Source organism: Tarenaya hassleriana, unplaced genomic scaffold (genome assembly GCF_000463585.1).
Source record: "Tarenaya hassleriana unplaced genomic scaffold, ASM46358v1 Cleome24, whole genome shotgun sequence".
Taxonomy (NCBI): Eukaryota; Viridiplantae; Streptophyta; class Magnoliopsida; order Brassicales; family Cleomaceae; genus Tarenaya; species Tarenaya hassleriana.
Window position 1 is genome coordinate 776,694 of NW_010965696.1, and position 10,984 is coordinate 787,677.

Here is a 10,984-nt window from a genome sequence, read left to right on the forward strand (position 1 = left end):
CAAATATATATATATATATATATATAGAGAGAGAGAGAGTCGGAGTTTTTGTTAAACACTTGGTCGATCGGACCATGGAAATTGATGATATCACAAATATATATGGGTAAATAAACATTCGTTACAAATCTTGAATGAATCGAATGCGAGCAATATTTACAGAGCCAACCAGCAAAAAGAAAAAAAATATATTTACATTGCCAAATGATTTACACAGAGACAAGAGCAAGACTATAGAATTCACATGACAGAGCAACCATCACTGTAGGTGTCGCGACAAACACCGTAGTAGGGCGGAGGAGGAGGAGGAGGAAGAGTGTAATAAAGGGCTTGACTTCTGAGATTCCGGCAGAATTCGCAGAAACCCGAGTTCGGAATCTCGCAATGGCATCTCCTCGGCGGCTCGTTCTGCTGTAGCGGAGGCGGAGGCGCCGCCTGTACGGTCACGATCTTGGCATGGCCGACTTTCTTCCTCAGCTCTCGTGTCAGCTCCACAGTGTCGATCTCTTCCCCCAACACCACCAGTTGATCGTTTTCTCCTTGAATCGACACTGATCTCACGCCTAAAATGGCAAAATTATGAGAGAGAAAAAAAACCCTATCTTGTTCCGCAAGTTACTTGAAGGAATGGCGAAAAGTTTCAACGTATTACATTTTGTTAACCTGTAAGCATTTTTGTTTGTTTGTGCAGTCTAGTTACACGTATTTGTGGTAAGCAGGATTCAAAGTTTTATATTTCTGGCTTTGTTTTTTCATGTGAAGAAAACCCTAACTTATGGAGCAAGCAAAAGGGTTACCGTACCAGATGTTCCTGACGCAATTTTCATAGCCTTGGATCTGGATTTAGGGCTATCAGTCATCGCCACCTTCAGAACTATCCTTTGCTGAATATATCGAATATGAAAAAGCCATCAATTAAAAAGGTGTTTTATAAAATTTCTAGTTTCTTTACATACACATATATATATTATACGGTTCCTTGCTTCACAAGAAATGGTCCGGAGAAGAAAACGGAAGCGAGAGGCTCTTACCCTCATCTTGCCGGAAAATCGCCGGTCAGAATATTCCGATGAACTAAATTAACAAAGGGTTAGGGAGAAAATTTCCAGATTTGAATGATTTATAGATGATGTCGGAGAAGCATTTTATAGGGAGACCTATAGATCCTTAGATGTTATTTAATTACTGTTAATATATATAATATATATACACACACATATATCTGTTTTTATTTTCATAATGTTTTTGTTTTAGTCAACCGAACCGAACCGAACCGCGGTTGCGGAGACCGAGTCGTAAGCAAATTCCATGAAATCTTCCAGTTTAAATATTATAACATCTTTGATTAGGTAAGAGTATTTGCCTGCTTGGACTTTGTTTATTATATAGTTTTTTTTTATAAAATGTTTATTATAAAGTTATATGACAACAGTATCACTTTCCTCGTAGCTCCTCTTGTCTGATTTCTCATTTTTATATTTCCTTTTGCGCAGTCATATGCTTTTGATTACATATTTTAACCGTTTGATTATCATCACGTTACCATTTTTCCACCATTTTGGATCTTTGTAGTTTTATAAATATATGTCAACTAGTTAAGTTACACGGTATGGTGACCACACAAGGAACCTAAGTAAATAATGTAATGATTGTGTGGACGTTTCCAAAAATTGTAAAAGATTAATTCTATACATTATATATATATATTGTGATGCATTAAAGTTTAAATGTATTTATATTAATCTATTGATATTTTGAGAAAAAAGATAGAATTTTATAAACATCAAGTACATTTTTAAATACGACATGTGGGTTACAATCTCTTCGAGTAAACGAAGAAAAGGAAATGAAGATATTTGATTTTTGTTCCCCTTTTTTTTTTATTTAGATTTTTGCACCTAAGTGAACATCCCTTTTTATCTAATGTTTGTTGTTCTTTTCAGCGGTCAAACATCTACATACCTTCTGGTCCAGGGAGAGTATTACAGCAAAACTATTCAAGAAGGCAGAGCAGAAGCAAATAAAAACAACGTAAAAAAAAAAACAAGATACGACATGCAATAACATTGCAGAAACAATCATCATTTAGAGGAGATTTCACATTTCCAAAGTCCAAACAGATCATCAGCAGTGAGATTTCAATGTGCATAGCATCATTAGTCAAGCAGAACATGGAGCCGATCACATAAAAGTCGAAAACTTTGAATCTCCGGGTGAAAACGAAAGCAAAACCCGGAAAAACCCTAGAACATGAATACGAAACGGAAACGGAAACGGAAACAGAGCCAATGCAAATCCGAACTCCATGAAATGAGATGCATGCGTTTATAAACACACAGAGAGAGACGAAGCACAGATGATGAAAGCAGAGCACAAGGATTTTGTTAAGCTGAGAGAGAAGGAGAAATCTCCTTCGCTAACAAGCAGTATTTGATTATCCGATGACTAGTGTTGCTCCGATTTTCCCACTTCATCATCACCTCCTGTCTGTTTCAGAAAGCTATGGGGAGTAGAATCTCTGTTTGCCTTTCCGTCTGCCATTAGAGAGACTTCACTGTTTCTTCCAACAAGTATCGAGTTAAACGGTCAGATTGACGTTTACTTCAAAGTTCAAACTTCAATTTAGGTTATCCATAAATTCAGGGGCCATGAGAGGGATTGCGTCCAGGAACACAAACGCTGCCTTCCACGGCCCAACCGCAACAGCGTTTGCGTCCTCATGATCAGATAATGCTAGGGGGAGAAATAACACATCGGAAAGATGCAATCATTCTAAGGTTTCTGTTTTTCTTTTGTGGGACACTAGAAAACATACAATAAATCATGGAGAGACATGGAAAATTTCATCACCAAACAGGAAGCTTCAATGGGTTTTGAGAAACTGACAGAAAGCTGGAGAATTTATTACATGCGTGAGTGAAGGTGACTCCTTTACGTGCATGTGGAGGCCACATGAACACATGCGGAGAAGAACAAAGGCTTCATCGTCTGGGAGGGAATCGCCATTTTGCTCTTTTTCAACCAAACGCATTGTTCCAATGTCAAATAAGATTCTACAGAAACATGAACACTCAAGAGTATGTTTCCAACTCTCACGGAGAAATAGTCGTACGTACCGGTGGCGGAGGAGAATGCTCAACGATCGGACTCCGACGGCGTCTTCGCCACGATGGAGAGCGCGTGCAGTCCACTCTCCAGCTCGTCTCGCAGCAGATCGTACACCATCCTGTGCCTCTTCACCAGATTCATCCCTTCAAATCCCTCACAGACTATCTTCACGTTGAAATGAGTCTCCCCGTCCGTTCTGCCCCTCACGCCGGCGTGACCCGCGTGCTGGTACGACACATCCTCGATCAATAGGTCCGAGGGATCGAGCTCCTTCTGCAATCTCTCCCTTATCCTCGTCGCTCTAGACCCAGAATCACCCGGACCTGACCCGGTTCGATCACCGGAGCTCATTCCGATTCTCGATCTGGAGCTCCCGTTTGGATTTGGACCAGATTCGGAACTTAATCCAACAATCTCCTGCTGATCTATGTGTCCTGAAAAGGATCTGGGAATGGAGGCAAAGTATCGTGGAGGATTTCCCGGCGAGATTAGGGTTCGGGTTCGGTGGAACCTCAATGCGATTAACCTAAACGAAGACGAAAACATCGCCGCCGTTCGGCGACGAGAGTTTCCTGAGACCTGTCTAATGGTTTATGTTACGAATACGAAACGACATCGTTTCCAGCTTCCTAAAAATACAAACGACGTCGTTTGTGGGTCCTCAATCCCTCATACCGTCATACCCTCCAACATCCGAGTTGGCGCTGACGTGGGACCTCGATTCGATTTTTTCCTTTTTTTAATTTTGGGTTTTACTGTACGAACAGAAACACGTACCAAGTGCCAACTGTGAGAAGGGCAATCTCGTAAATACATCGAACTCGTCCACCGGTTTGTCTTCTAGTGGCTCAGTGGGCCGCATGGGCCGGATACTATCAAATGAAGTGCATCGCCGACTTAGCGGCTATTTTAAAACGGTGTCGTCTTTGGCCTTTCTCGGCTTCTAACGTCCGTACTCGAGTCGAGGGTTTTTCTCCTTCGCTGCGTCAGAAGGGAACCGGATACAGAATTTCGTTGTTCGTCGGTTCTGATTCTGAGATCGACCGGAGAGGAAAAAATTCCGATGGGTAAGAGAAAAGATCGTCGTCTGGCTGCTATGAGTAACGCCGGTCGCCGTGTCAAGCTCGATCTCTTCGTGGAACCCCCTGGTACTATTTTCATCTTCTTTCTTCCATCCAATTTCGACATAGATTTGTGCGAATTTCATGGGTTCTTCAGCATGTTTGGCTCTTGTTTTTTCCCCGTTCAATTGATGTAATTGCCGTGTTGTGTCTTAGAACTTCCATGGAAACGTAGCAAGAGGTGAAGTTATCAGCCAACAATTCCTATTCATGTTGGACCTGATCTCTTTTTCATGTTGGGAAAGTCTGTAGCAAGTTGAATTTAATGACTAAGACCGTTATTATCCGTCATGGAATATGATTCAATTCAGTGAATAATCCGAAAAAGGAAAAAAAAAAAACATTTGTACTTCTTTTTGTTTTGTTTCCCCTGGGATCTCTGTTTTGTTGTACTCAATTATCTCTTTGATGCTTTTAGGAGATTTGGGTGGCTCGGATGCGCGCGATAGAGATGATCGGGAACAAACAGACCTCAATGAGTTACCCAATTCACCTTCTTCTTCAGGTGGGTTCCGTCATTTATCTTCAAACCCGCTATGTAGCGAGGGGCATGAGTATTCGACATGTTAATGCTGCCCAAAAATGAAAAAAAAAGAAAAGAAAAAGAGGAACGAACTCTTGTTTGTGTGCAAAGACATGTTATGTTGTTTACGAACCGTTTCGAAGGGATCTCGCCGAATATTTCTTCTCAGAGCGTAAGGTGGCTGTGATCTTGGGGACATTCATATGAGAGCAGTTCATACCCTGCGTCTATGGTATTTGAATGAGTCCTGCACCATTATGCTCTATTTTGCAGCTTCAAAAGCATTGTGGGGGCTTTCTTCTGGGAATATCTCATAGCGGTTCGTATATCTCTGGCTTTTATTGGCTTGCAACGGTTAATCTGACAGCTTTTGCGTAGTTGTAACAGGTGGCTGAAAAAACTTTCTCGAATGCTATTCTTGATCTTTCTACTTTAATCAATTGCAGCTTCAACATATCCGATGATTACTCCTTTAATCAGTTTTATTGAAATCTAATAATGTGACCAGTGGGCTTTCCAACATTTGATGGTCAAGTTTTTTCCTTTTCAGGTCAGAAAACAGAAAATCCTTTGCTTTTACTTGGGCAGTACAGTGATGATGAGTTGGAAGATTCGGTTGAGAGAATTAAGGATGTCACTGTGGATAGCTCATTAGCCGATAACACCAAGCAGGTAATGATATTTAATTTTTGGAAAACAGTGACCTGGTAATAAACTGTAATGTTCATTGTTCATCTTTGTGACATTTTCTTGGTCTTGTTGGTGTGAGTTTCTGACATGATTATGATGATGATTTTTCTTATCTTATCCAGGCTGAGGGATCTCCTCATGGAGGACACAAAGATACGGATGTCAAATCCGACGCAGACACTGTGATGCAGACGGTTGACCAACAGAGCTCAGAGAAGGATTCTTGTGCATCTGATGTATTGGCTGAAAAGGATGGGGGTAAAGTCACGGCAAGTGATTCTACTGACTCATTTGGACTACACAAGCAATCAGACTCTTTAATGCAAGCCTCTAGTATGGTTTCTTCTGATCTCCATGCTACTGGGGATGTTTCTTCACAATGGAAGATGATCTTGCATGAGGAAAGCAAGCAGTATTACTACTGGAATACAGAAACTGGCGAAACCTCATGGGAAGTTCCCGAGATTTTTACTCAAATTGCATTAGTGGGTAATGATGAAGAAACATATGCAGTTGGATACAGTGAATCTGGACCCATGGGTGCATATGAGTCCAACTTAGTTTTAAATGTTGCACCAAGCCAGTTTCTAGCTGTCCCAAATATTATCTCGGGACCTGAGAGCTTGACCTCCTTAAAGACAGTGAATGGTATTGTACATCAAACAGAAGCGTTGAATGATGGGTACAAAAGCGAGGATCTTAAAAGCAAACCTTTGGGAACTGATGGCGATCAAAGTGAGTGTCAGACAACATCTGCTGTTTCCCTACCATGTCATGAGAAACTTGCAGGTCCAGGAAATTCATCAGAATATGTGCTTGCAAATTCTGATAATGGAGCAGCTACTGATCTCCCTACTCTTCTGTTGGGGCAAAGTGAGCGTCTGCTGGAGAAACTGAGGTCATTGGAAAAGTAAGCAATCCTAGTTTGCTTTTTTTGGTTACTCATTGGTTTTTTTTTTGAATTAAGGATGCAACTGATCCTCTATCCTTTTTGAAGCTTGATCTATCCTTAACTACTTATATGTATTACAGGTCTCATGGAAGCTTGCCCGGCAATGAACGGATAGCGAAGTACATTCTGGAGGTTGAGATCAGATGTTCAGATATTAAGGCTCTCTCATCGGATGCTTCGTCCTTGCTCTTGTTTTGGTTGCACACTGAAAAACAGCTCAACCAACTGGAAGAGAGTATTAACAATGAAATCTACGAGCTTGCGAAGTCTGCAGTAATGGATGATATCGCAGCAATTGACAGAAATTCCCTGGAAGAAAAAGAGAAATCAGTTGATAGCACAGGAAGTGAACTCGAAGACAGTGGGATAGAAGGAGAGAGAGCTCATCCTGGGAAAGCTCCCAATAGAGATGAATTGGCTGGTGAGAATGTCGGGTCCCATTACGGAAGGGATTCAGTTAGGGAATCTGATGTCACTGATTCAAATGAAATGTTTGAGAAGACCTGTTTACCGGTTGTGGAAGATGACGACTTGGATGTGGATATGGAGGTTGAAGAATTTGTCCCACCGTTTGAGGCACCTGGTGGCGAGATTTTAGGTCAAACAGAACAAACCAACCTTCATACAGATGCAACTGGTCCACCTCCTCCGGGTGAGGAATGGACTCCGCCACCACCGCCGCCTGATAGTGAAGAGGTTCCCCCTCCCCCTCCCCCTCCAGACACTGACAATGAACTAATTCCTCCACCGCCTCCGGACGATGGACAGGTTCCTCCAGCTCCAGCCGATAAACTTCAGGGACTTTCATACATGTCATGCCAATCTTATGCTCAACAGTCCGCTACACATTATGACTTATCCTATCCGGGATCCAATTATCAATATTATGGGAATGTCGTTGCTCAAACTCCTGACAATCTGCTCTATGGTCCTGTTGATGGTTCTCAAGTCTCTCTACCACAATCTTCGTTTTATTATGGCACTGTTTCTACCACCAGTTTTGAATCTGCTCCAGGGACAACCAATGGGGTTGAAACTTATTACAGTTTCAAAGAAGGAATTGCTCCCCTGTTTCCTGTCATTAGTTCTGTGGAGTCATCGCTGCATCACACGGGTGTTAATTCTATTAATCACAGTGTTGTTAATGTTCAGCCTACTGATGCTTCTGCTGTCCTGGAAACTAGCTCCACAGCCAATGCCAAAGAGAGTGTTTCAATTTCTTCTCAATCAACAGATGCTGTTGCTAATTCGACTGTATCATCAAAAGGACAATCTAAAGGTATGCTTTTATGAATTGCCATATGTTATGTTGTGGTGCTTGGAAAATTTTGCTTGTTTTCCAACTCTTTGGCTCTGTTTTGTCAGTTGCACGGCCTAAAAGACGCCCAGTTGCGGTTGCATCGTCTTTGAGGTCAAATAAAAAGGTGTCGAGTTTGGTGGACAAGGTATGGTATTCAATCTTCTTTGCTCATTTTTTTTTCCTAACAAACGGTGATTCCTTAAAAAGTTTCTTAGGATTAGAGCTGAGGTGTCTCTATACTTTGTTCAGTGGAAAGCTGCCAAAGAGGAGTTGAATGAGAGTGAAGAGGAAGAGCCTGAGAATGCATATGAAATTCTAGAAAGAAAAAGACAACGAGAAATCGAGGAATGGAAGGCTCGGCAAATCGCCAGTGGAGAAGCTAAAGAAAATGCTAATTTCCAACCCCTCGGTGGTGACTGGTTAGTTCATCATCCTTTTTTAGTTTTGAAAGCTTTAACATCGATTGGATTTTCGCTCTCCTATCTCAAAAAGAATTCCAGTTACTTTTCCTTGGCGCCTGCTGTTTGATTCGTAGCTGCCATCTCATCTGACAGGCGTGAGAAAGTGAAACGAAAGAGACAACAAGCAGCCCGTGAAGCTGGAGAGACTAAAAAGGGCAAAAACCAGCAGACGCCTGATGATCTGACAAAAATCTCGGCGAATCTACCCTCGGGGTGGCAGGTTACTACTGCTAATTCTACAACTTTATGATTTTTGTCTCACATTCAAAATATTGCAATAAGACGCATAGTCCTGTTATAAATAACCTCCTCCTCCTCACGGGGCAGGCGTACTGGGATGAATCCAGCAAACAAATATACTACGGGAATAAGGCAACGTCTCAGACAACATGGACCCGACCCACCAGGTAAAAACCTAGGCTTCACTCAAATCTCTCTCTGTTTGAGTTTATGCTCCCCACCAAAGGGCACATTCCCTTGGATTTTTGCCCCCTTGTTGTAGCCTTTGATATCTTCTTTTCTTTTTTTTCCCTCCCTTGGTTTTTGTTTCTCTCTCGGTTATGTAAAAAAAAAAGAGTTGTTTCTGACGGGGTTTTCTTCGGCATGAAGTTAGTTTTGGAATAGAGGTTAACTGTTGAGATGGATTATGGATATCTGTGTTTGTAATTGTCCATGTAATCTATAAGAGGCTGACCTCATGCCATTGCCCTCTCGTTCCCTTCGCCCGTCCGTTATTTGGAGCTTGTCAGGTGAAAGGGAAGGGAAGGGCTCGAGGCTACCACCACCTTCAATGCCTGCCCGAACGCTTTCCACCCTTCAAAACGTCGCCATTTGGAGAATGAAAAATCCGGTTTCATTTCGTCTGCCACATGCACTTCATTCTCTGTCTAGGTAATGTCTACATCGTTTAGGACTCGCTTTGTTCATTATCATTCTCTCTTTACCTTAAGCGGCTATATCTCCCTCTTGTTTTTCTCCATTACAATCAGTTTTGAAGCGCCGAAAGTAGTGGTAAATCGAAGTTTGACGTTGAAGAATCTGTTACTGAAATAAACTTTGACGTCGAAATTTAAAGATTGTTCAATATGATTGCGTTAAATTAAAAAAATTAGAGAATTCAAATGTCTTGTAGTTTGTATACAATATTCTACGTTAAAATCATGCATAAAACATGATTGTTGAAATTCTTACATAATAAATATAAAATTTCCATCTAATTTCTAAATTAGATATGAATTTGGAAATTCATGACAATGGCTTGGTAATTTATCGTTTTTATTTTTATTTTTGATATTAGATTCTACCGGCGTATTCGTCGGTTGGCTGATTGAGTTAATAGATCGGTAAAAAATTGACTACATATAAAAAAATATTATGATTAGGTTGGAAGTTAATATCAATTTCATATTATTATATCACACTAGTTGGTGGTCCAATGGTTGAAATGTGATAAAAGTTATTTCAAGATCATGAATTCGATTCTATAAGTATGGAGGAGGAGCACAAGACTAAAAATTGACTGTGGATCTAAGAGGATTAAGTGAACCGAAAACTCAATGAACCTCCTATTTATATATAAAAAAAATCATATCATTATTTTAAAAATTTTGAAATTTATATATTTTTTTATAAATTGAGAATTTTTACTGTGTCACTTTTTAAGTTCTTCTTTAGAAATTATATTTATAACAGCATTAAGAATTTTATTAAAAATAAAGTACAATTTTCTATTTAATTATCATAAACAATGACACTTTTTTTTATAATTTCAACGTTGCTAATGCTTCGTTGAATCATTATTCAATATTGTATTTTGAACAATTTATTAAGATTTTGTTTTACTGTTTTTGATCTTTGCTTAAAAGAGTTATAATTGGCTTCATATTGTTAGATTAACGTTTTTTGCGCAAAAAATAATAATTTTTAAAATAACATAAATTTATTAAATAATATTATTTTTTAAAATAAATTCTAAAATTTATTTGTTATAAAAAAATAATTTTAAAGAATTTTGTATGTAAGAAAATAACAAAAGGTAAATGTTACTTTGCCGAATAATGCGAAATCTCTTTTAAGAAAAAGTAAATGCAAAGACAGTGATTAGGCTTTCCTCCACGCGCCGAATTTTTGAAAAACAGTCAATGAGAGATGGGCCCTTCTTTCCAACCCTGAGCCTATTTTTCTTTTTAGTCAACTGGCCCATCTCTCATTGACTGTTTTTCAGGTATTTCATGTTTAACAATTTTTTTTCGGACATTCCTGAAAGTTTATTTAGATTAAAGCAAAAAGTTCATTCGGAAATTTTAATTTTTTTTTATAGCATGGTAGAAAACTATATATTTTTTTAATACATTTTCATACAGTAGAAATACTTTGATTTTTTTTTTCATTTGTTTTCACCTTAAACACTAGATATTTTCCGAATGTATTTTTAAATTTGGGCAGTGCAAAATTTGATATGGAAAATCATAGTTTAAAGTGAAAGAGTTAGCATCCGACGTCTATATACATGCAATCATTTTACATTAGACTTCTATGTACATTTAAATGTTGAACGTCTATGGATCGGAAGCCCAATTGCAGCTTTTTACAAGCCACATCATCCATGCAATACACCGACGTTGATAAAAGTTCCTTTCCCGAAGCAGGTCCATCCCCAGTTTGCTTCTTTAGCCACTTTCCCCAATGGCTGCGACAGCTGTGAACTCTTTTATCCATAAGGAAGTCCTTTCAGTATCACAACGCACATCTGGAACCCTGGCCAGTTTTACTCGAGACGGGGTATATTCTTGCGGAGAGAAAACGCAGCCGCAGCTGCAGCTGCCGCTG

General features: G+C 39.7%; 3 protein-coding genes across 11 annotated transcripts; 1 reads left to right on the top strand and 2 right to left on the bottom strand.

The window, feature by feature from the left end:
* Positions 1-115: 115 nt before the first annotated feature.
* Positions 116-1,149, bottom strand: LOC104815685. The gene is made up of 3 exons (XM_010544195.1): positions 1,032-1,149; positions 803-884; positions 116-563 (listed from the first exon to the last, which is right to left on the bottom strand). Exons 1-3 carry the CDS (start codon positions 1,035-1,037, stop codon positions 241-243), a joined length of 411 nt encoding a protein of 136 aa, XP_010542497.1. The 5' UTR covers positions 1,038-1,149; the 3' UTR covers positions 116-240.
* A 931-nt stretch (positions 1,150-2,080) lies between these two features.
* On the bottom strand, positions 2,081-3,711 carry LOC104815686 (protein BOLA1, chloroplastic). 3 transcript variants are annotated; one of them, XM_010544197.2, is made up of 2 exons: positions 3,117-3,711; positions 2,081-2,554 (listed from the first exon to the last, which is right to left on the bottom strand). In XM_010544197.2, the coding sequence occupies exon 1, from the start codon at positions 3,652-3,654 to the stop codon at positions 3,136-3,138; it is 519 nt and encodes a 172-aa protein (XP_010542499.1). In that variant the 5' UTR covers positions 3,655-3,711; the 3' UTR covers positions 2,081-2,554; positions 3,117-3,135. The 3 variants fall into 3 exon arrangements, with proteins under 3 accessions (XP_010542499.1, XP_010542500.1, XP_010542498.1); XM_010544198.2 differs by having other exon boundaries at positions 2,081-2,560; XM_010544196.2 differs by lacking the exon at positions 2,081-2,554 and adding an exon at positions 2,743-3,012.
* Positions 3,712-4,050: 339 nt separating this feature from the next.
* LOC104815687 (formin-binding protein 4) lies at positions 4,051-10,977 on the top strand. 7 transcript variants are annotated; one of them, XM_010544199.2, is made up of 11 exons: positions 4,051-4,256; positions 4,648-4,734; positions 5,303-5,424; positions 5,565-6,352; positions 6,475-7,673; positions 7,760-7,839; positions 7,944-8,113; positions 8,249-8,375; positions 8,483-8,562; positions 8,897-9,046; positions 10,739-10,977. In XM_010544199.2, the coding sequence occupies exons 1-11, from the start codon at positions 4,172-4,174 to the stop codon at positions 10,857-10,859; spliced, it is 3,009 nt and encodes a 1,002-aa protein (XP_010542501.1). In that variant the 5' UTR covers positions 4,051-4,171; the 3' UTR covers positions 10,860-10,977. The 7 variants fall into 7 exon arrangements, with proteins under 7 accessions (XP_010542501.1, XP_010542502.1, XP_010542504.1 ...); XM_010544200.2 differs by lacking the exon at positions 10,739-10,977 and adding an exon at positions 9,145-9,265; XM_010544202.2 differs by having other exon boundaries at positions 4,052-4,256; positions 10,804-10,974.
* Positions 10,978-10,984: the final 7 nt, after the last annotated feature.